This window comes from Syngnathus scovelli, chromosome 1 (genome assembly GCF_024217435.2).
Source record: "Syngnathus scovelli strain Florida chromosome 1, RoL_Ssco_1.2, whole genome shotgun sequence".
Classification (NCBI taxonomy): domain Eukaryota; kingdom Metazoa; phylum Chordata; class Actinopteri; order Syngnathiformes; family Syngnathidae; genus Syngnathus; species Syngnathus scovelli.
In genome coordinates this window covers 23,092,867-23,118,389 of record NC_090847.1, presented here as the reverse complement: position 1 = coordinate 23,118,389, position 25,523 = coordinate 23,092,867, and the positions used below count along the sequence as shown (strand labels likewise).

General features: G+C 44.3%; 1 protein-coding gene across 9 annotated transcripts in view; it reads right to left on the bottom strand.

Annotated features, from left to right (window-relative positions):
• Positions 1–1,503: 1,503 nt before the first annotated feature.
• Positions 1,504–25,523, bottom strand: part of dlg3 (discs, large homolog 3 (Drosophila)) — a 63,016-nt gene continuing 38,996 nt past the window's right edge. For 4 of the 9 annotated variants that reach the window (XM_049762124.2, XM_049762109.2, XM_049762133.2 and 1 more), the window contains 13 exons: positions 19,330–19,486; positions 18,512–18,614; positions 11,365–11,479; positions 9,466–9,642; positions 9,144–9,219; positions 7,586–7,688; positions 4,324–4,365; positions 4,037–4,087; positions 3,694–3,795; positions 3,432–3,604; positions 3,137–3,246; positions 2,961–3,052; positions 1,504–2,870 (listed from right to left, as the gene is read on the bottom strand). In XM_049762124.2, coding sequence (XP_049618081.1) covers positions 2,764–2,870; positions 2,961–3,052; positions 3,137–3,246; positions 3,432–3,604; positions 3,694–3,795; positions 4,037–4,087; positions 4,324–4,365; positions 7,586–7,688; positions 9,144–9,219; positions 9,466–9,642; positions 11,365–11,479; positions 18,512–18,614; positions 19,330–19,486 — 1,408 coding nt within the window. In that variant the 3' untranslated portion in view covers positions 1,504–2,763. Of the gene's footprint in view, positions 2,871–2,960; positions 3,053–3,136; positions 3,247–3,431; positions 3,605–3,693; positions 3,796–4,036; positions 4,088–4,323; positions 4,366–6,393; positions 6,440–7,585; positions 7,689–9,143; positions 9,220–9,465; positions 9,643–11,364; positions 11,480–18,511; positions 18,615–19,329; positions 19,487–25,523 lie in introns of all 9 variants that reach the window. The other 5 variants (XM_049762152.2, XM_049762158.2, XM_049762169.2 and 2 more) reach the window with 2 other exon arrangements.

Below are 25,523 nucleotides of genomic sequence, written 5' to 3'. Positions count from 1 at the left end.
TTGATCCCTCCCCCCCACATCATGGCCTTAAAATGGAAAGAGAAGAGAGTGAATTCTTTGGGCTTGGACATGGCTGACTGAGGTCTAGAGTAACGCAAGCGCTTTTTCGTTAACAGTCGGCTCAGATTTCCACTCCCGTCTTTTGAGAATGACGGCGCAAAAAGTATGGGGGATCGGGCTTTGCCGCAAAATTGCAACATGAACCTAGAATGTGTTTGAAATGGGTTTCCGCAATGCCGCTATTCTTTCACAACCCGATGAAGACAGATCTGTGGCCACTTTATCTGAGAACATCCTGGTTGAAGCCTTGACATCATTGTCTCAGACCAAACCATGGGATGAACAAAACATTTTTTACTAAAGAATAAAACATTACAGCGTGATTATTATTGTTTTAATTGTCCAGCCCTGGCAAGTAATTTTATCAAGTGATTTGTTCATCTAACAAAATATTACAATATGATTGTAATTCAAGGAACTTTGGCTAAAAGTAAGCTTTTGGCTCACACAGAGATGCAGTGACACACTTGAGTCGGGTGCACTTTTAATATCAGTGCATGTGCATCTATGCTTACGAACATAAAATGAAGCAAGTATGGATCAGGTAAAAAAATATATAACTATAAAAACAGGATATTAAATGTTAAAATGAACTACACAAATTTGTAACCGTCTAATGTACATTCTCGGCTCATCTTGAGATTTTTGCACTTCACCCTGATATCCCAAACTTTTTGAGTAGCGTAAGTATATTTATGTCGTATAGATTTATTCATTCTGTGCACCTGGACACATTCCACAAGTATTGACATCTAAGAGCCCCCCCCCCCCCAACACACACTGCCTGGCTAAGTGTGCCACGTAGGCATACGAAGACTAAGAGCAACAACAACAGCGCTTTATTTTTTTTTGTTGCTGACCTGTTTAGAAATTATAGCTTCAAACTTGACTTACCTGACAATTGTAGTCTATAAAACATATTCTGTCCCAGTTTGAATCACACATGCATGGAGCAAAAGTGAGGGAGGGGCAGGGTTTATACGCTGAAGAAATGTAAGTCGGGGAGGGAGTAGGGGGGGGGGGGGTATTTACATTGTACAGCTAGCACACCCTTCGAAACAGTCTGCAAAGTTTATAGATGGCTGTGTTCCATTCAGTTATTCCCTGAACTCGGCGGAGGGGGTTGAGACACAGGTAATGACAGATGCTTGTCTGGTAAGGGAGAACAGAAGAAAACCGGAGGGGGTGGGGGGAGGCAGAGAGGTCCGAGTTGGCACTTCCTGTTGGGGTTAGGCTCTCTGAGGAAGAGATCCCTTTCACAGTTGAGCTTTATGATAAGAAGTTTGCGTGCGCACGGGCGTCCTTGTTGTGGGGTGGGGGGGTCCGAGTCACCGTACGTTTGAGATTCCTGAGCTCAGCCCAAACCCAAAGAGCTCTTTTTTTCCCTTTTTTTTAAACCCCATCCCATACACAGTGGTGTAAGCACATGATAAATAATTCATATAGATAACACAAAGCTTTTAATTAGGCTCAACTTTAGTGTTGTATTTTTTGGACAATCCAAAACATTATTTTTTTTTTAATGGGCATGACATCCAATACAATTGTTGTCTTGTTCTACCCGTTATAAGGCTGCCGCCATGGCAGCAGATAGGACAGTACCGTGTGACCAGTAAACCAGAAAAACAAAACAAAAAACTCCTTTGGAAGGCAGAGAGTGTAAGGGGGTGGTCTGCAGCTTCACACTCTTTAGTTGGGGGATGGCGAGATATAGGTTGTCAGGGTCCAGTAAATTCTAATTATTGAATTGATTGTTGTAGTATTAGCGGTTGTAGAGTGGGGGCGCTATTGCACTCAAAGGAGGCCAACGTCAGTCAGTCGGTATTGGATGTAAGGCAGATTGGTGTTTTGCAGAGCCCACTTACACATCTCTACCCCCCACCCCCCGCAGCCCACCATGACACAAGAGTAGCTCTTACAAAAAAAAATCACAAGCTAAAGTAAAAGAATCTAAGAAGCCCTCTAAATGGACCATTCTAGTGAAGTGTAAAACTTGTTTTTCTTTCACACGCGCTCTCGCTCAATATATATATATATATATTCATATATTTATTTATATATTTATATGTATAATAAAATCTCTGTAGGATTTTATTCATCTTGTGATGTCATAATATAAATGTAGGGATTCTTCCTGTGGAGATAAATAATTCCCTAGAAACAACAGTACCGTCAGTAGGGCTCTGTTCAACCAGTCACTTTTGGGGGAGAAGAAAAAAACAAAAACAAAAAACAATTAACCCAAAAGGTCTCGTCTTTGTGTGTTGTCTTTTTTCAATGTGATTGGATGAAAATTTACAAAGTGTTCTGACGCGGTGTGATTTGTCTCTGTTTCCCTGCAACTCCTCTCTCTCTTTCTTCATGAAAACATTCCTTCCCGTCTTCTGTTTGTTGACAAAAAGGAGCAATTTTGTTTTTCGTATGACCCCCCCTCCGAAAGACGGCTTTCCCTTACAGTTTGTAATGGATGGCGTAGAGAAACTCATGCAGGGGGTGCACAGTCACAATAATTAATGGTGATAAGACTTTGCTTTTGTTTCCATTTAGAGAGTAACAGAATGATGACACTAAAACTTTATATGGAACATAGCTGTAAAAAGAGGTGAGTGGCGGGGGCCATTTAGGCATGAGGGGGGGTGGGTGGGGGGGGGGGGGACTCTGCAGCGATGCGAGGTGAGGCCGGTGTGATGGCGGACGGGAAGCTCAGAGCTTCTCTGGGGAGGGGATCCAGATGTACGGGCCCGACTGCTCCTCGATGATCAGCTTAATTTTGTTGTAGATTTCCTCTAGCGAGTCGCCCTGGACAATTGCTGCACGCACATGCCGCCACAGGGTTACATCCGATCGAGCCAACCTACCTCTGGGATTCCAAGTTTGGTGGGAGTGAGAGCGGATGTTACCTGTGAAAAACTCCCCGAAGTCTTGCTCCAGCTTGACGGCCTTGTCGAACACTTTGTTGGCCTGCTCGTACGTCTGCCGCTTGTTCATTTCCCTGCGGCGCACGACACGTTACCAAGTTGGACGGGAAATTAGCATCGGCCGAGGCAATTGCGATAAATTGACATAAAACACTTACATGAGGGCTTCGATGGATTTTGGTTTAATAAAGATGGCGATAGGGTAAAGTTGTGCTTGCTGCAGTCGTTTGATGGCGTTGCCCGACACATCCAGGATGCAGTGCTTCCCCTGAGCAGGACCACACACATGTCAACACTTTGTGAAGCAAATGGTGGGTGCACTAGTTGACAAATCCAATATTCTACAAAAAACATGATTCGAAGTAAGATTTTGTCGAGCACCAAGATTTGTCTTACTCGTGGTGACCAAGACGATTGTACCGGTACTAAGAGCATTTCTACTGACGATCGTACCCTTTCAGCCACAGTTCTGACGGACAGGATGCTGGTCCCATAGAGGTTCTCGTTGAACTGTCCCGCCTCGATGAACTTATTGTCCTGGATGTCTTTTTCCATTTGCTCGCGCGATCCTACAAAGTGGTAGTCCTGACCGTCCATCTCGTTCTCTCGCCTTGGACGAGTCGTGTCTGGTGGACAGAAAGGCAGGCGGGCGGGCTTGTTTGGAGCCCTTTGTTGGGGGGTTCGTGGTGTTTGTCAGCATGCGTACGCAACTCACGGGGTACGCAGGAGCCAAACTTGTGTGGGAACTCGGAGATGAGGTCATCGTTGACGCGGTCCTTCATGGGGCCCAGAATGATCACGGGTCTTGTGTAGTGTACTGGAGGCAAAACCAACACAAACGGCAACGGCTTAATCACAGAACATTTAAGTTGTCGGTTAATTAGAATTGTTTATAACGACAAAGGCTGTTTCCGAGGGCCTTTTCTCTAGTTGTTTGAGCCACCTACAAAACCAGATAACTTTGTCTGAGACAAGACTGCTATCTGAACCCTGCCAGATGAGGTGAACCGGATTAACAAAACTCCATATAATTCCAACAACACACAAAGAAGACTTACTTTCTTGTCGAATGACAGGCTCGTAGGAGAGGATTGTGTCTTCCTGGCCCTCTGCGATCATGGAAAAAAAAAACACAAATCAAGTCATCAGATGGCCGCTATCGCACTGCGGGCAAGCCGAAAAGTTTTGATCCCTCGTGGGACAGATGGTGCGTTTTGTTGCGTCTCCACTCTCTGTCCTTTCATTTCAAGACGATAGAAAGGTGTGGCGTCAACTCGTGGGGGGGCTCGGAGCCAACCCCCAAACCATTGCAACCAAGCAGAGAGAGGACAAACGAGAGACTCACTTGAACTGCTTTCGCTATCGCTCGTGTTGGACGTCAGGCATTCTGGAAAGGAGAAGAGCAAACACTGCAGATTAGCAGACGCAAAGAGAAAGGAAAGCTCGCACTGTCAACATTCGTCTGCACTTTTCAGATCATTTTCATGCCATGCGCGCTTGTTGTCTCAGTCCGGCGATTCCCAACCTTTCACATTTTAATTGCAAAAAGTGTCACAATATGTATACAGATATGAAAATCATGACTCATCTTAATTGATTGATTTCCTCGGGCTGAAACACAGGCCTGTTTAGCACAATGTCCATTTATTATTCCAACAAAATGCCACTAAAGTCCTTACTCAGTGAAATAAGGTGGGGATCAATTACTCGAGTAATTTGCAGCAGGATTGTCCGCTTTTATGTAGGTCACTAGCAGAGAAGATGAACAAAGATCCAATACTTGTAGCAAATTTTAAAAAAAAAATCTCCATCCAACGGAGTCAAATTTGATTATTTCCCACAGCCCAGTGGTTGAGAATCACTGTTCTTTGATGACCAGAAGAAGAGAGGGGGGGAAAAAAAACTTGTCAGTGAGAAAGCATGCTGCATCTGGCAGCCATATACATGTGGTAACATTCCCGTTGTGAGCAATCGGAACTCAAGTGTTTCCTGCGATGAGATCCCAAATGAGACCCGATCCCCCAAACACCGAATCTGTCTCCTTTTGCTGCGTTGAGGGCAGGCCAAAGAAAACAACGAGTGCGTCACTCTACCGACCGCTGCAGGAAGGCGGCAATTGGCTCATTGTTATGTCCACGTTGCCGTGGCAACACCCAGCTTCAGTCACAAGGATACCATTAAGTGTGTCACCTTATTTGACACAACTGTCAACAGCCGGTCTCCCTCCCAAATGCAAAATGTTACTTAGCAAATCACTATGGACAAAAGTATTGGTACACACTTACAATTGGAAGCTTTCAATCGCCTCGGTGTACAAATCAAGGCCCTGAAAGTGTCAATCGGGGTCCATGTGTTAAATGCTAAATTTCAGCTTCGGCCTGATTTATCCCAGGTCTCTAAAAAAATGACCCTCGGCGATGACCCTGTGGTGCATGGTGTGCCTTTGAATGAAAACTTGTTTTTTAATGTTATTATTTGACAGATTTATCAGTTGCAGTATTAGTATTTGGGTTCTTCGATTGAACATGGCAAATTAATCATTGAATTATGATTGGCGGGCTCGAATCAGATGTCATGTCATCGAAACTTGCATTTGTTTACATGGTAAGTGTTACCGGAAATGCACTTTCAACAGTTAGGCTGTCAAATTAGCCTCGGGTAGAAAGTTTTGTACGGGTAGGTCTTGGTTCTTTAACTCTGCTAGCACTGACAGCACGTGATAGTGGGTTGGTGTCCTACCCTGTCATTGCTAAAGTAGGATACCACAGGTTCTTCAAAAGTGCTTGTAACGCAAATCACACCAGCATCTTGCGAGAACAAAACTGGGCCATTTATGTGCCGTATTCTTATCCTTTGGCCGCTCGAACAACCCTCAGCCCAAGTGTTAGCACCGAGGCATTTTGCCTAATAACGTGATCACGTGATTACTCCTGAGTTGGTTGCCCAAGTTTACTTCACACTTTACAAATCTTCAAATGGCCTCACCCCATCTTAGCTCTCCCGAGTTCCTCCACTCCTACGTACCTGCCCAATTATACTTCCTCCTCGGATCAACCGTCAATGCCAGTGATTAAACTATTAAAAGCTATTAGCTGAGATGGCGGAAGGTACAACGAGACTGTGGATCCACTTCTTGCTATTCATACAACTAATTAGAAGCTCTAAACAACTCCACATTTCTCTCCGAGTTGCTAAATTGTTAAGCAAAGTCAGACAAGCCCAACTTTGCTTCTATAAGAGACAACACCCAAAACATAGGATTCATCCAACCCCCATCAGCTACTTTGGTGTCCCAATACTTTTGCCCATTTAGCCTGAATCCATATTCAAAGCGCATGCACAGTGAGATTTTTGTGTGCCCGGCCCCCAGTTCCCCCTGCGCGATCGGCGCTCGGGGGACAACCACGACACTTACTCAAACTCTTTGATCCATAAAAGTCATCGCTTAACCCCGGGAAGTCCTAGGTGTCCCGACAGGTGAGAGCAGAGAACAAAAAGACAAGAGAAGACAGCAGACAGGAAGAAGAAGAGGTTAGTGATAGTCGGGGCAGAGAGGAAGAGGAGTGCTCTGTGCGCGTGCGTGTGTTGGAAGCAGCTTTTCAACGGAGGGGGGACTTCAAAATCAATTTACTACAAGGTAGTGTACATCAGTGCTTTGTGACATTCTTGTCGAGTCGTTTAGCGGCACAGTGTTAGGAAGCCTGCTGTGCGTTAGTGCGGCCGACAACCACGCACACAAGCATGCATGCGCACAGACACACACACACACTGCCACCCACCCTCCCCTCTCGGAGAACACCGGAGAGGCGCTCACGAGTGGCAGAGAAGCAAGGAAGTCGATTGGAGGCGCCTCAATTGTTATTTGATGATTGTCGGGTTAGCCCTTTTGCTAGGCTGAGCTAGCTAGCATCCGCTAGTGGGACACAAGTTGCTATTACGTCATCCTTGTGTCTCGCGCTCCCGGGAGACCGGAACTAATGGAGGTACCGTACAATCAAGTCAAGTGTTACACGGGTCACTGCTGGATTAACCTTAAATATCGGCCACGTGGATGACATGCTCAAGAGGTTACGCTAAACGGATCCTGTGCCACGTGCGTTTGTATCGGATGCTGTGCAAAAGCAAGACTCCTTAAGCTAGCAGATATTTTGAACAGTTTTATGGCTGATTGTAGTTTTATTTCTTGTATTCACTGGATTGTGTTTTACAAATAAATTGAGATATAAAAAGAAAATGGCCTTTAATGGGATGCAATTTTTGAAAAATACTTTTACTTTCAAGATGTGTGCCATTGTATGATATCGGGCTATTCATGCCACAGCACTTGTTCCACAGTAGCATTGCTTATCGCTGATTTATTATTTCTTATTGCAAGTCCCAAGTCCTATTGTGCCCCCCTGCCACGCGGCCCGGCCCACCTCTTCGGCACCGTGAGAGACAGATGAGAGCAAAGCGTCCGTGAAGATGAGCGGAAGGAAGGAAGGGATGACGGATGGAGAGACAGAACTTAAGTGTGAAAGAAGGAAAAGAAAGGATGAAAGCAAGGAGACCCCCCCCACACACTTTTCCCTCCCACCCGTTGTTTGCATCACGCAGCTGGTACTCACGTTCAGACTCCACCAACTCCTGCACAATATTCTCCTTGCTCTTGTAAAACGGGAACCTTCGCGACAGGTTGAAGCTTTTTTTGCGCTTTACTTTGACCAGCTGCTTTGTAGGCGAGGGAGGCATGGGGGGGGAGATGGGGCGGGGAAGGGAGGAGGGGGGGTAAACACACACAAAAAAACAAAAAACAGAATGGATTTCAATGACGGTACTCAACACGCATGCAAAACAATAAAATGGAATGTCCGCCACACATGAAATCATAATAACAAACATGAGAAAGCAAGTAATGGATGGCGGTGAACACAATACTTTTGTTCAGAAAACACAAGTTCAACACATGCATTTCCTCATACCGTTGCCGGCCGGCCACGGACGCGATGGAAAACAATTCCAACACGTATTCGCTATCCTTCATATCCAGCATAGCATACTAGTACGCGTTTTAAATTTGTGAAAAACTCCCTCATCGCTGGCACACTTTTCGTGCTCACTCGTAAGACAATTGAACAAACTAGTAGAAAAGTAGACTGCTTTGATTGAGAGTAGTTTTTGTGCCACAAAATACTGCGCTACACTTGCAGCACGACTCGGCCTAACGTGTCGTGCACAATTTATCAAGGAGACTGAATAAACGACATGCGAGTTACTATCTGCATGCTTCAAGTGAAGCACTAGATATTGAGTCATCTAATTTCATCTTGTCATTGGTAGAAGTAGTCGCAGTGTTCAACTCGTTTTGCAACTTGCATGAATGATATCCTTGACGTACTAGCGCGCTCCTTTTAAGACAATTCAGCCCAGAAAGCAACATTTTTTTCCCCAATCAGCATGAAATTCAACCTTACTTGTTTTGTTAACTGCTGTGAAGCACTAGTAACACTGCTGGAAAGCCATTGGAGGATTCAAAGTCAATGTGCTTTATGAGAAGGCCAACTGAAAAGTGCTGTAAAAATCGGATGCATTATTATTCATCATAATTATGTGAGTAGTTGGGCCTAGTACTGATGCAAGCGCAGCCCAAACCCCTTAAGGTCTACTTACTGGCAGGCCAGAAGTGGCACTGCTAGTCAAGAAAAAAAAGTATTACTAGTCAGACAAAATAGTCATTCGACCAGTGAGTTGAATTTTCTTACTGGTGAGGACCAAGAGTATTCTAGCACACGAACATTAAGCTGGATATTGAGGATTTGGAATACATGTTTGGCACGGGGACACGAGCGCACATTTCGATTTTGGGGGAAAAATACTCAATCACGATGACCTATTATTTCTGAAAGTACAGTTTATACGCTAAGATCATCTGAAGACTCTCGGGAAGCTGCTTGTGCATTGGTGCTGCTCTTTTGGTAAGCAACATCAGCAATTTGTCCTACCTATGAAGTGACTGTCCTCTCCCCGCCGAGGCGTTAAGAAGTTTGAGGAAACACAAATCCGCCGAATGCAAAATGTTTTGAGTGTAGTGTGCCTGTTGCGTGCGGTTGTATCGTGGCAACATGGCGGCGGCGCCTCATGGGGGGCTTTGCTAGCATTCCCACACGGCTTCTCCACTCCACTTACCCTGTTGGACTCAATCATGCCTGTCCGGGCGTGGAACTTGACTGTTTTTAACCGGGCCCTCTCCTTCTTCTCCACTCTGGACAGCGTCATTTTAAGAAAAATAAAATAGGGTTGTTGTCACATGGCATTAAGAGCACAAAGCAGCGACAAAGTCTTCTTAAATCTACGTGCAGAATCAAAAGATTTGGTCAAAACAATACGTGACAATTATTTTTCGACGACAGCCGACACAGCAAAAATGGAGTCAGTTTTCAGGAGATGAGGCCCTGTACATTTGGCGTTCTACAGATGCTTCGCGTTTGCAACAGAAGCGCAAAACTACCTTTTCTTGCTGGGAATGACTCCAATCTGCTCGCTCTCCCCGTGAGGCGTCACCAGCCTGGCTTGCCACCATTCGTCATCGGACGCGTTGATGACGTGGAGGATGTCGCCGTAGGAGAAGCTCAGCCCTTGGCTGGGCAGGCAGCTATCCCTCGTCCGGTCATAGTCAAACAAAGCTCTGCAAGGTAAAACGCAAAAAAAAAAGGAGCTGTCAAGCGGGCTGGTGTCTGTTGTTTGACGCTGCAGATGCTAGAAATATGAAAGACGCCGAGCGGAAAAGCGCCAGGACCTGTTCATGATGCCTGCTTTGCATTGGCACGCTCTTGACTAAATACTTTTTGTTGTCAGTCCAAACGTGTCATCATCATCATGTCACATGACTGCTCAGGTTTCAACTCAACTTGACCTAGTGTAGGCCTTTTCAATCCGATCCCAATGTTTTCATCTTCAAACAACTCGTTTCAAACTTTCCAAGTGATTGATCACTGGAGTACGGATAACGCCATTATGTCTCATGATTGGGATGAACATGTGCTTCATTCAATCTTTTGGAAGAAAAAAAAAAAAAAAAAAAAACTACAGAGAGCAACAATTTGTCATCTCGACATGCAACTGCATGTTTTGTGCAGGTTTCTCTTTCTCATCTGCTGGATATACGTACGTATGCAGAGGAAATACAAGACAGGCTCTTGAGAGTAGCACAAATTCTAAAATCAAACTAAAACAGGGCAACTGGAGCGTTGGTTACTTAATCGAGCCACTCGACTTTCTCCTTCGACCGACCGACCGACCAGGCGAGTCGGAGCGCTTGCTGCCGGACTGCTTTGTTGCGTTTCGAAGCTCACCTTGCAGGCTCAACGCCTCCGCATTCCTGAGGCTGGGCTGGGAGGGCATGCATCGGCTGGATAGCGAGACGGCTTTTACAACATTGCTGTGCTCTTAGTAAGCTGCCTCACAGGAGCGAGCTTGGCCTCGCCTGTCTCTTATACGCGCGGGCCCACATACAAAGACTGGAGCGGCGCAATCGAGACGTGCAGTCAGTGGGCTCAAATAACCTGGGCGCAGTCCAGTTACATCACAACATTTTCACTCTGATCACCTTGACTCCAGCACGACTCACTGCTTCGTGTTATGACAGCAACGGCTACAATACGACGTGGGCTCCAAAGGGTGAAGAGGCGCAAGGCGTTTTAAGCTTGAAGTAAAGCCAAAACGTCCACAAACGTCACGCGGCCAAACCCTGTTTCCTACGTTGGTAATGCGAGCCCCTTAAGGGCACTTTGACGTCAATGACAGTGGCATCTCCAAATGGTCGGGCCAAGCGGTTGCCATCTTGATAGAATTCTCTAAACGTGCTATGAGCGCTTCAAATCTCCCGCTCGGGATGGGATCACCTGGCTTCTTTTCACCGCCACTGTAATCCACGTGTCTGCATTGTGGAGGCGCCTGACACAAGCTTGGACTGGCTTTCCAGCACACTCTTGTGGAATGTTGTCGTTGGAGAGGTGTTGTTCCCAAAACAGGCAAGTGCTCAGTCGCTCGTCCAGTCATTATTTCTAACGCTTCAATTGACTTTGGCTTACACTAACTGGCGAGTTCACGTCGAATATAAGAGTGGAGCCGGCCGGGCTTGTCACTAGATTGATTTACGAGAATGAAGTATTCTTTGGAATAAGCTCACAGCTATAGCTAATCTAATGGCTATTTGCATCACTCACATTTCAGTTTGCGCGTGATGGTTGACTTTATTTATTCGCCAGCATGAAGCAAAAGGCTTCACCACGTAATCCTTGCCAGGCGACAGTGTGTCTGCTTTTGACAGGATTCCGGGTTTCCGAGGTTCATTAATGTGAGGTGAGTCTTTTTTTTTTTGTTTTTTTGGTGCCGGCCTCCTGTTTACCTGACGTAGAGAGAGCGTTTCTCGCTGGTGCGCAGGGAGCCGGATCCCGAGCTCATGCTGCTGTTCATCATCTGCTCCCTCAGGTCGTGGATCTTGGACTCAAAGCGGCTGTACTCTGAGGGGCAAAAAGAAAAGACAAATGTCAACCAAAACTCATTCCAAAGATCCAACGTGAGGTATTGTGTTGACAAGCTAGACATATGTAAAGAAAAATGCAAAGATTGGACGGCAAGACCAAATAGTCCAGCCGTAGCAGTCACCGGAGCCACCAGTCAGATAGGATGGATAGGCTCCACTCATCATCCACAAAGCCTAAGGAGGGCAAGCACTACAAAAAATGGATGGCCGACATTCACACAAAAAGTGCTTGTGATGATCACGTGTGATATAAAAAGGCCACAAGTGAGAGAAAGCGCCTCAGATTGAAGCCTGATAGAAAATTGACTGAAACCTTGGCTTGATTAATGAGCTCCGGAACAGATGGTTTATCACAGATCTGGCAAAAGCAATACGCCCGTGTCCAGGTAAATTAATTACACAAATTAATGAAGTTCAACGCGGGCTCAACAGTGTGTTTCAATGAAGAAAAAATGGGGGAAAAAAAAGAGCGGGGAATGCGGGAAGGCCACCCACGACATTGCAAGCGTGAGCATTCGTCATAAGAGCACAAATCCTTGCGTGCCGGCCGTGTGATGAACGACTTCACCCGAGTCGACTCATTAAGAAGGCTCTCAATGGCTCAAATTGCTTTTGTGCATTTCGGCCATATTGTACTAGTCTGCTCATTTGTCCAAGGGACTAGTAGCACTCACAAAACAGCGCACTGGGAGGGACTGGTGTCAGTTTCCTACAAGAAAACAGCTCTCACTATTATGTTGGTTAAATTGAGGGCACTTTGCTGAGTGTATTATTTTTTTTTTCTCCCTTGCCTAAGTCATACTTGATTTCCTTTTACGGTAAAAAAACAAGGTCAAGGTAATCCACAAACATTGAATCAAGGCAGGTAGACTAGTTTGTTGGATTTGTTGTGTTTTTGGCAATTATTATCCGCGTAACAAATGATTCGCTGTAATTAGATACTTTTTATAGACTGTCAACAGTTGGCGAGTTTGCCGAGCAGTGTGAGAAATAGATACGCACTGCGGTTTACAATGATTGTTCTTTTATACTAAGACATTTTCCAAACCAATGTGACTCTGGGGGTGGCGTTGTAAGTTGTGAAGACAACAGTGCAATATACAAAACACGCCTTGTGGGACTTCCAGTGTAATCATAAACTAGACGTCAACACTTCCTGTTTAGCTCAAAGTCCAGACTGAGACCAACCAGCGGACAGGTAGCCTGAGGGGAAAAAAAAGAAAGCAAACATCCACGCATGTGAGGATGACATCACAGGAGTTTTGTGCAGGTGCATAAACAAAATGGAGGTAGGTCACTGAACCCTCATCCTCCCCCTGCCGAAAACCTAAAAGGCAAACGTCTCGTGGGGGCTGCTGCTATGGCCACCCTGCTCTGAGCAACCAAGGTGAAGTAACCGGACACCACAGCCCAAAGAGAACAAGGAAAGAAAACTCCGACAAGCAGCGAGATACTAATTCTTTGTTACTCTACTTTAAGTGCATTCAAGATTTGATTCTCAATGTGACAGTTTAAAGGTGCCATGCAATCAAGTGTGAAGTGAAGCCACCTCATTTGATTTAGATGGCAAATGAAAATGTGGCAAATGCAAAAAAAATAAAAAAATAAATCCTACTTTCTAACCTTGGAGAAATCAAAACAAACAAGTCGTGTATTTTCCTCCCTTTTTCTCAGTATGAGCAAAGTGCAACTTTTGTGTATAGATTTGTGGAGACCAAACTGGTATTGTACATAACCTCTTTTTACTTTTTTACATCATTTACAGACCCATGCTTGTCTTTTTACCAGCCTTTTCTTTCCTTAAATATTTATACTTCTACTTCAGCACACAGTCTTCCCCCACACCTCGATCGACACGGGCGAAATGGATGGCGAAACGAAGCCTGCAGAGCAAAGGAGGGGGAAGGGGGGCATCCAAATGGCACAGCGCAACCTGAAGGCTGGCTCAACGCATTCCCCGCCTTCCAAAGTCATTCATCTGTGGACATTCAAGCGAAGCAGGAAGAACAGTGAGCCGCAATCAGCCCGAACACTCCCCAGGGGAGTTTGGGAAGGGAATGCTCAGCTCCCGACTATGAAATGGTGCCAAGCCTCGGCCGGCTACTAATGGCAACATCACAATGCAGACCTCTCTCTCTGTACGACACATCACAAGTTCTGTGCAGCACTGTGACAAAAAAAAAAAATATCCCTTTGGGAGAAAAGAAGGGCAGGGGGGAAAAAAATGAGGGTCGACATTCTGCATTTGAACGCCCGCTGAGATTAGAAGGCATAGCTACGACACACCTGTTAAAGGCACTTTACAGGTAGTCTGTCTTTTGTTGTCCCACAACAAACAGGAAGAGTCATGGAAACAAATGCTCCTCTATCCTGCCGGGCTTGCGTGTAAAAATAACAACCCAAGCTGAAACTATAAGAGCAGTCCCAACACGAATGGAGCGTGCTCACAGGTACGGCGTTCTGTTCTGTTCTGTCGGTGGGCAGCTGGAAATGCATTTAAGCCTTTGAATAAACAACAAACACCCAGGCGGGATTAACAGCTGACATTTTTGTACTACCACTAGCACGAGGAACATACCGGTATCAGATTCTGATGATACAATAACCTTTAGGGTTTATGTAATGTATGGCTGCCCCTCCCCCAGTGAACGCTATCAAATTGATGCTTAAACAACATATGGATTATTTGGCACTGTAGCAGAAATAAAAATCTAAACGTATAACCAGTCAAAGTAGTTGTTTCTCGGAAAATACTACTTTTCTGGACTTTGTGATGCCACACGAGAGTGGAAGCAAATTTACAGAATTTATATTTCAGCAATTGTGACACATTAGGTCATGTTGCCCGTTGCCGATGGCATTTTAATAATAATAATTTTAGTGTACGGTAAGCCTTTGTGAGCAGTGAGCCAAATTGCAGCACTAATCGAATCGAATCGTATCGTCAGTCACTTAAAGGCACACAAATACATTTGGGAATGTCACCTTATAATACCAGTCTACTTATTTACATTTTCTTTTACTAGGTTTTATGCTCTTCTTAATTTCAAAAAGCACAGTGTTTTTGTGGGGGCTGCCAAAACCGATTGACATCTTAATTTAATGTAGGACTAAATGAAGTGATGAGTCACAGAAGGAGTTCAACTATTAACTTTGCCGAAGTTAAACGCAACCTGTGGAGAGAAAGCTATCAGCACAAAGCATACTGTAGCTACCATATGTGCACACGGCTGTGGCATGATAAGATGACCATTTTATCATTGCCATTTCTACTGCGTTTGCATGCAATGGGCAGACAAAAACACTCAAAGGGAAAGTTCAAAGCAGTTGAGAACGACACAGTTCATGATGCTTTGTCTCATGAGCTCTTTCAAATTATGAGCGGTTGTTTGTTTGAATTTGTACTTTGTGTTGAGAGACTTACAACAAAAAAGTGATCTTTGCAATGTGTCGCCACATCATCTGACGGTGCACGTGCGCTTAACGTTTTGTCCAGCGAGCGTATCTGAGCAGCCGGGCATCTACGTGTGAGCCAGAGCGCATCAATTATTCACCAGCACGCCTCAGAAATGCTATGAGGAGAAACACGAGGGCCTTTTATTGCAGCTCAGACCTTTAAAGCACTTCACACACACACTGACAAGAGCTAGTGTAGTGTACATTTTAGCAACAGCGTCAGTGCCAACGGGAGGCATAAAAGAGAGCTAATAGAAACTGGGACTGTTCTGAAGCTGCGTGTCCTCATTAGTCGTGCAGCTTTTTTTTTTTCCCCGGCATTTTATTTCTGAGGGGACACGGCGGCTTTTCTTATGATCCACTTACGCAACGTGTCCAGCATGTACTTGTAATAGGAGACTGTGTTCTGTTTGTAGGGAGTGAATCCCGCATATGCACAGCCCCCTCCTCGACTCCAAACCACAATAACCTATTAATCACAAATGATCTTATTTGTGTTTTTTTGCGCTCATTCTGAAATGCCCTAAGATGCTATGCGATGAAGCCAAACCCCAGACAAAAATGGTCATGGTAGTTGGTTTAGCATGGGTTGTTAGTGGAAGTTATACAGTGTCTATTATATGTCATTTTTACAGGCGGTAAAGACCACACTTGTTTACTTTATCAATTATTTTTAAAAACTTAATCCTCATTTTTAAGAGTAATGTAAGATGAGTTTCAAATGACAGTCAACTTAACTTTTTTAATATTAATACACTCATTTCTGCAACTAAATGCTGTCATAAGTCATCTGTTGATTTTTATATTTTTTTAATTGCACATATTTAGTCAAAAAAGCAGGACATCATTTATAACATAATTGTAATCTATTCAAAATAGTTGATGAAAAAAGCTGACTTTGATGATTTAAGCACCACGCACAACTAAGAAGTTGGGTCACCTGCAGGTCAAGGTCCCCTTGTATACTCAAATACTGTAGTTGTGGTTCACTCTCCACTGCTTTGGCTCTCAAGTATGCTGACTTTGCACAAACAGGCTCACCGCATTTCCTCATATTTCCTTCACGTAAACGCTTTAGTCTAACTACACGCCTTGCACAAGTCAATCAAAGCGTGTATACGAGTCACATTTACTCCCAACTTCCTACACAGACTGTCCTTGAAAGCCCACGGGGGGTAGTGTCTGAATTGGTTCCTCCAGTGCCAAAATCTGAAAGGAACAATGTTCAATGCTCACATACCAGTCTGGGATGCCAGAGTGTTACTGGGGAAAGCCTGGGGTCACCGGAGGGGTTGCAGGAAGTCAATCATTAGCCAACACTTGCCTTGCATGTTTGAAGTACGTTGTTAAATATTCTACGCAAATTAGTGGCCTTCGCCGGGTGAAGCCGAGCAAACTTTGGAGTACGTGACCTGACCGCATAGCTAAAGTGCTGCTGTCGTACAGTATCACAGTCAGCGCTCACTCATTTGAGCATTTTTTGGTAGAACATGAGTAAAATTGTGTAACGCCCCAATTGCCCTGCTTCTCAGAAGGCTTCTGAAGATGCCTTGCAAACGGGCTGGATGTGCTCATGGGCAAAGGAGTTATAACTGCACTGTCATTTCATACATTTAAATCAACACGCGTGATTGTTTTTGTTCCCTTTTTGTTTCTTTAACTTGTTGGAAAAAATGAAAAGCCCACGAAAAATGATGGATTAAACTAGTAGGGCTACTGGTTGAACATGTGTGTTTCCATTGACGGGAGCTCACAAACAATAACTTCTTTGTCATCATGTCATTGCGGCATGCTGAAAACACGTGCACAAAAACTAGAAAAACAAGAAAGCAAACATGTGATACTGTGTTATCGTAATGTCGACGTCATGACAACATGTCGGGTGTGTTTGCATACTAGTATGTCATGTTTGGTTTACTAGTGAAGGGAAATGTCAGGCAGTAGCACAAGGAAGACGTAGGGGGGCATTACTAGTAAGCTGGGCTTTCAAGTAATAAGATAATCGCTGGCATAACATTCAAAACACGGTCATTCTAATAGTGAGCAAAATGGTTTTACTAATTCGGACAATGAGCTTCAAGGGGATACCAAGGATATGGCCTAAATACGCAAAAGGCCTTCCATACACACACACACACACACACCTGTTGGACCACACCTGTGCGTCCCTACCTAAAGTCTTCCGAGTTACATAAGAGTGAGTTTGAGCGATATATTAATGCACCCCAGCACGACATTCGTTAATCCAGACTCAACCGTGTTAACTATACACGACGTTAAAAGGATTAAAATACAATCGATGTGGTGTAATTACAAATAAGTGTCAAGCATTCCGACATGAACGTGGCAAACGTGGTGATTGTATGGTTATTAATCTTATTTAATTAAAAATGTACTATTCGAACCAGGATATAGAGGTCATTTAAGTGTTTTAGTAGTTAACTAGGTCTAACCTCCACCAACTAACCGAAGAAGTCATAGGCTGCAGGTTAGTTGTTCATCGGGCTCCCAAAATATAATTGTAAAGCGTCTCTACAAGTGCAGCACACTTTTTTACCCCCATATTAAATGTGTTAAAGCTTCGCCTCGTCTCACCTGGAAAAGACGGAAATTTCTCGGTTTTCCGCCGGTATTCTGTCGGGTTTTCAGCCGGCCATGAGCGACTTCACGCGGCTTGTGCTGGGCTGCTGCTGTTGTGCGCTAGCCCATCCCCCATCATCTCAACCCGGCTGGCAGTCCGATCAAACTTGCTCGCTTGGCCTATTTCTTTTCTTCTTCCACGACTTTTTGTTAAAAAGTTGCCCTTCTTCCGTCTTTGTCTTATTCCTCTTCTCGCAGTGTGCCTGGTATGCGTGTTCACCGGGGGAGCCAGTCGGCGCTGAGAGCCGGGAAAGGGGCGGCCAAATTCGGTTTGTTTGCCGCCTTGCACGAGGCTAACCCGGCTCCATGCTATCCGTGGCACCGCCCCCTCTCGCACTCAATATCCGTCCGCGGGAGCACGGAGCGCATCGCAGGAGTCGCGCGCACTTCCGCGGCCAAGCCAGCCAGAGCTACACTTCACGGAAACGATTAGGCTGCACTAGTCGAACAATATGTGCCGTACCATACTAATTCTACTAGGGCCAAATTGTGGTTTTATGTCTGCTTTCCAAGGATATCAAATTAATGCAGAAACGGCTTTCAAAAAGCTCAACAACTTGAACTTAACTTAAAGTCCCTGCACAGGACTAGTATGTATATCATCTTTGTTGAGTGAGGCAAAACTGTGCACTAGTTTCACAGTATAGTTAAGTACATACATCATCATTTTATAGGTTTCTACATTTTGTGACATTTTTATTTAATGGTGTGCCATGTGATTTAAAAATAAATAAAAAATAATGCATCTAGAGTCAAAGATTGGAGGTCACTTGTCACTTGGTAGACTTTGTGGCACACAGAGGCCACTATACAATTGCAACATTACGCGTATCCAGCCATCCATTTTCTGATGTTTGCCCACTTTGCATGTCTGTGCATTTCAGTGATGTGGAAGCAAGAATCTGAGGCTCACCTTCAGGCCTGTACTGAGCAATGATGGTGACGGTCTGTCCAGCTCTCTTCAGGGCGGCCGCCGCCTGCTCGTGTGTTGCGTTTCTTAGATTCACTCCATTCACCTGCGACCAAAACAAAGACTTTCATCGATCATTTCAATTTGGAAGGATTGTGTTGTGATTAAGAAAGTTCTAAAAGACAAGTAGCAGAGTGGAGGTGATTTAAGATCAAAGTTCTCGCAAATAAATGATATACAGCTTAGATATCAAAGTAGGTTATTTTACATTCGGTGGTGGTGCTAAGTACGATGATCAATTTTAACTTTGAATGTACACTACTGTAAGTACTCGGGTGTGAAATAAAAATCCAATCATTTTTTTGTTCAATTAAGTAAAGCATGAAAAAGACTACCCTCAAAATATTTTCTGTCACTATTGATATTTTAAGCGGAAATTTTTAACTTTACATTGTATTTTATAAAATCACACAATGATGACACAATGAAATAGAATGTCAAGAATTAAACAGTTCTTATGTTTTGCTGCAGTTAAATGGACATTGTGCTGTCCCTTTTGGCGAGCGTGATTTGCTCACATGGGGGCAGTAGAATGCATGTTTGTTAAGCTAAATGGACTTATACAATACAGAACTTCTACTTCAGAGCACCTCACATTTTGCTCACAAATCAAAACTAGTGTCTGGAAAATTTCAAAAAGTGGATGGGTCACATGTACTTGATCAAACGTCCAGTGTATCTTTACTTCAATTTAAGCAGAGTGCGAGTTGTTCTTCCCGTGACAGGGACAAAAAGAAAAAAATCCACGAGGATGTACTGACAGACAGAATGCGGTCGCCTCTCCTCAGCTCGCCGCTCAGGTCAGCCGGTCCACCGGCTAGAATGAAGGAGACGAAGATGCCCTCGCCGTCCTCCCCGCCCACAATGTTGAAGCCCAACCCAGTGGAGCCCTTGTGGAGCAACACCTTTCTCGGCTCCCTGACGAAACAAAAACGAGAAGAGCCGCAGTGTCAGCCTGAAGAAGTAAAAAGTGAAAGGAAATGAAAATAAAGAACAGTCTCCTGGGCAGCCATCGGTTCAAGTACATTACAAAATATAACACGTAACGCACTTAATTGCAAGTTCTTTCTTGTTCGGACACTAGAGTGAACGCCTGCTGTGGTGTGGTTCACCTTTTGTACCCTTGCTATATTGCAAATATTGAAGTCATCATATTGGCCAAATGGAGTTGCACACCTTCATTGGACTACCACGCACTGCTCCAACATTCAGAGTACCACATTGCAAAAAAAAGATGAGAGGGAGAAGCAAAGAAGGTCCCCTACTAATCTGACCACAATGGGAAAGGGGAGATTCTATTTTGGAGGTTCCGCTGCAACTTGATGGTGGATAACATAGATCTCTCTTTCTGACCTATAGAAGCCACACAAGTGTTTCCAGGCATCATTTTTCCCCACTGCCTGGAGTCACACACTCACAGTCATCAGCACCCACTCAAATGAACGAAGGCCGACAGAACAACCAGACATCCAGCTCCATAGACAACCCCCCCACACACACACACACATACACACACTACCACCACTCAATCGCCGCTTTTTGCATTAAATGCGATGACTCAGTTTCCAGAAAGGCTTTTGAAAGGGTCTCTATTTCAGGCCACTTTGAAGCGCCATTACTCGCAAACAAACACATGCACAAAAATATTAAGGCGGTCCATGCCACGCTGGCCTTGCACACACATTTAATAAGCAATGAAGACAATTTGCATTCATGCTCCTTTGTATGCATGCACACGCAAACGCACATTCCTTCCACCACAAAAACACTGCATGGTTCCTATTAGTGTTTTTTTTTCCCCTTGCAGTCGACAGGAACAATTCCATCGCCATCCCAACTGGCTGCGCTCAAAGCTGCCATTACAGCCATTTCCCCTCCTCCCCACCGAGGCAGCATTTTACAATTTTAATATTCAAGGATGGGGAAAGCCTTGATTATGGTATTCAAAAGAAAAGTGTGAAAGTTGAGTTTGGAAAGATCAGGTCTGGAAGTCCGATAGCAAACATCCAGGGTGGTCATTTATGTTTGTCAACTTGAATACAAGCATTAATGTCACAGACAAATCTTTTGACAGACAAACGGAAGCGTCACCTCACGTTGGATTTGAGACCGATTTTTGTGTGGATTAGGCGGTTTAGTCACCTGGCATTCGAATCGAGTAGGTTACGGTATAAACCAAGTAATGTGTCATGAATGTGAGAAAAGATCAGGGAGTTCATGGCAAACACTATTTAAAGCCACACTTGATGATAGACGCATATCCAGAAAGGATTTTGACATCAAAAACTATCTCAGTTGACTAGATAAATGTTGACACCTCGATATAGCTCTTACGCCAGACTAAAAAATAAATAAATAAATAGAACATCTCGAAACCTCCAAACGTACGTAACTGATGTGACTTCATGGCCATGATCCCGATTCAACACGAGTTACCTTCGGGTTCCAATTTGACGGCCGCTTCGGGCGTAGCATTTTGGAGGCTGTCTCCTCCCCAGCGACACAGAGGACGAGACGTTGACGGTGAACATGGCTAGAGGTAGGTCGCCTTCTTTCGATCTGGCCTTCCTCTCAGAGGCGCGTCACTTTCACAAGTCCCGGCCATATCTCATGACTGTGTTGTGTGATGGGAACCAGCCCCAAACACTCGCTGCCCATCATCATTACCAGAAAGGCTTAACATTTAACCCTAACTCGCATGGAGGGAAGTAACTAAGAGCAGATACTTTTTTTAACTGTGCTTGAACATCCCTGTAAAATGAAAATAAAACTCTTTGTACATTTGACTCACCACAAACAATCCTGACAAATTTGACTTGAAAAAATAATCACCAAGCATTTGAAACAAAGCATTAAAAAATAATGATATAACCATTCTCTCTCACAATAAAATATTAATCGATCGACCTGGGAAAATAGATGCTACTAGATGCTACACAAGGTTATAGCCCAAAGTCCACACAGTGGCTGTTGTGCCAAAAATATAAATAAATAAATAAATCCCGCTCCTGTCTTTCTATTCTTCTCAAGTCCAACAAGCTAGCTAACCACAAATCTCAATGTTAATGCTAATGCAAACGAAAGGCTCAAGTTCTTATAGCGGTGGAGTGGCACTTCCAACCAAGTGATGCACTTGCACTCCATATTAGCCCCGCCCCCCACAGCCACAAACCTGAAAAATGAAACTAGTGAATATAAAAGTTTAACGCTATAACTCCACAAGTGAATACGGCATCAAACACAATCTTTCGCACATTCTCAGCAATTATGAGCGCAGCGTAAACAAATTCATTTTACTTGCGTATTTAACAGGACAAACTCCTTGCAAGCGGAGCTTTATCGGACCAATACCGAGTCCTCCTCTGTTTTGCCATGTCAACATTCCAATGTGTCAACCTCTTGAGACACAGCAGTTAGGAAGATTCCCAGAAGCCCCTTTGCTAAATGTAAACACCGCTCACTAGTTTTAGGGCCTTTAATTTGACACTTCTACACTCTTTGGTGAACTTGATATGTTTTATAAGTAAAAGACAATATGTGGCACCAAACATGTTACAAACGAGGAACACCGCACAGACAAAACTGTGCTCTACGTAGTTGACGACGACATGCTATGCTATGCTGTAAGTAGCATTAGCGCCATTTTAAAATTCTACCAGTTGGCATCTAATGCTTCTTCAGTGGAACTCGTAGCGCACAGATTTACTACTCGGTCACATTTGTGTTTTCAGGCGCGATTAGTTATCAACATGGAGTTACCTAACAAGTATGCCAAAGTTATCCAAAGAGCGACCAGTACGAGTACCTGGACTGTAGTAAGCAGCTCATCACAAATATTAAATAAATGCACAAAAGGGCTTTTGATAGCACAACTAGTAGTGAGGCACTACCAACTAATAATCAGTAGAATTTTATATGTCATTAGTGCAACTGTTACTCGCGAACCCAAATTGTGCACTCTTTGAGAACTTTGTAATACTATGCTAACGCCTAAGCTGGATATCAAAATATCGAACAAACCGTCAAAAGGCTTTACGTATGTCAGTAGCGTGCCATTTTCTTGTTCTCGTTTGGCATTTGGCTCATTTACATTTCGGGCTTGTCGCTGTGACTAAGAATAACGCGTGATGTCTGATTAACACCTCAGATGAAGACTCTGCTTAATTTGCTGTGATTGCTTTCATTTCGGCGCCTCGTTTTCCACCTTTGCGTCTCTTAAAAGTATGGCAAGCGAAAGGTCAAAGTGTTCCTCGTTATCCATGCATGAATTTGTCGAGTCAAAGCTTTTTGTGTTTGCGCGGATGCGAGGTGCATAAAGGTGCTGATTAGCTCGCCCGCTGCTGCAATCTGAGTGCTTCTTGTGTTTCGAATCTGACCAAACATGTTAAATAATGAAACTTTTCCTCACAGTCTTTGCCTGAGAACAGGTCTTACTGGTTCCATTGGATTTGTACAAGAATGGCAGAAAGGAGTTTTTTTCATCCAAATATTTTACTGTAATTCTAACTTTATGATTGTGTTAGTGTAGGTTAGTTCCCGATCAATGTGTTGTGCTATGTTGAATATGCTATGCTATTTCTTTAGGGAAACTAGTCTTCGTTATTTCTTTAAAACAGTCACCTAGGCCCTGTCTAATACAAAACTTGTATGTTCATTCTACAAGGTGTGGGCGACAACAACGTTGGAGTATGTTAGAATGGGCAGAAGGCCGCTATAGCGTCTCAGTCATCACAATCAACCTGCTCCACTTGCGCACTTACTATAGCAGGCATCTAAAATTAGCCTTCTTGTGCTGAGAGTCGCAGCGGTGGGTATGTACCGAGATGTCTGCTATCCCGGATGGAGGCCGTTGCTCATCTGCTGCACGTAGCACGGCGAGCAGGCTACAGAGGTGCTAATTTTTCCGGGTGAACGTGAAGTTGGATTTACATTGCGCCTCTCGGTACTCGAGGCTATAAGAAATGCGCCGGTGACTGTGACGCAATACCCGGAAGGTAGCAGCAAAGCACTGTTTTTGAGCAAATGAAGCTCTTCAACTCACTTCATTAGAGTGGCTTTGCATTAAGAGGCCACAAGATGGCAGCAAAGAACTACATGTCTCCAAGAGAAAGGTCACAACTCACGTCAACAGAGTTGCTTGGCATTAAGATGCAAAAAGAAAGGAGCCAAAGCAATAATTGTGAACACAAAACTGTAGTACTAGCTGACAACTGTTTGCATGCTAGTAGTGACATCACAAAATTTGACAGCAAATGGACTTAATCTGGATATCACGGATATGGAATAACTGCTCAAATGGCTGAGCCTATTTTGACTTTTTTTTTTTTTGACTGCTCAAACGTTTTTCCATGCTGCCCTACATATTTTGACACAATTTTATTAAAGCTGCGGTTCAGAGTTCACACACGAACACACAAGCGCATGCACACACAGACATACAGAAACATCAGGGTTTACAAAGGGATGAAAAATGACTCAATGAATTAATATTTGGCCATCTGCTAATGTCACACTCAGGTAGACACTACTGCAGATATGATGTACAACGCAGTTGAATATTATCCACCCCTCCGCCCCCCACCTTGAGGAGGAAACTTGGCCCGAGACAGAGGCTTTAGGTTTATCAACGCCTCCTGACAGATGGAACGGAGCAGCTTGTGGGAGTGCGAAAGCCCTTTCGGCTCCACTCCTCCCGCAGAGATGTGCTTTGCCAAAAGCGGGTACGGCTCACTTTTATGTAAAAAAATAAAATAGCGGACAAAAGGGCAGAAGGTGCTGCTTTTGGAGTGTCTGTTTCATCGTCGTGTAGTGAAACCTTTCAAGTCGAAACCCCCTGAAGTGGCACAATCGTTACGCATCATTTAGATGATGTCATTCGGCGGACCCTTAACTCGACGTGTGCTTTTGCTAAACGGCATTAAACCTGCTTTACAAGCGGTGTCATGGGAGAACGCTGCCGCTTTCGCCAACGTGTGACGTCATAGTGAAAAGGTCTGGTTTTGAGGAGAGGAGGGTTAGCTGAGCAAGGCGTGACAGACTAGGTTAGTACCTGCCAGAGAGGGGGAGTGGAGCTTGGCACAAGGGTGCAGGGGAAGGACAGAAGCCTCTGAAGAGAGCCTGGGGACCTTTGCCCTCCCCAGGCTTGTGGATGACACTGTAAATTGGCTCAGCCCGGCTGTGGGGGTACAGGAATCACAGTGAACGGGACAAAGTGTAGGACAGGAAGAAAAGCACGCATACCAGAGGTGGGAGCAAGTCACGCATGTGTCAACGTCTCTGGTCTTCACTCAGTTGCATTTCTGGAGAAATTGGACCTAACTAGACATACCAGTTGCAATTACATAAAATTAGGCTATCGATGATTAACCCTGTGCTGGTTCACCTTTGTAAACAATGGTTCATTTAGAAATTAATGGTGGCTGAATTTGTCCTAGTCCACGTTTTCCTACAAAAAAAAAACAAAAAAAAAACAATGCCATTGTTTTGAAGTTATGTTGTTATAATTTGAATTGGCTATTTGATATCTTTGACTATGTGACAATGAAGATATGCAATCATAAATGAAATCAAATGTGCGGGAGGAGGGTTCTAGTATTTTGTTGTGCTACACAAAAAGTAGCAATTCTCTCAACAACAAAACAAATGTCACTAACAATCTTGATTTTTAAATGTCACACAGGCAAGACTTGTCATTAGAGTCAAGTCCAAGTCAAGCGAGTCCCAAGTCCTAAAGTTTAAGTCCGATTCAAGTCAAGTCATGTGACTCAAGACCCCCGCCCCCACCTCTGACACATGGCAACAAAAGATGCGACATACAATGTAGACAGGCAGGCACAAAAGGACATTACAGGGCCACGGGACAAGACCACCGCAGTAACATACTCCGACGCCTGCATGCACACGCACACACAAACGTACGCACAGGGAGCCTCCCCCCCCAGAGCTGTGGGTCAAG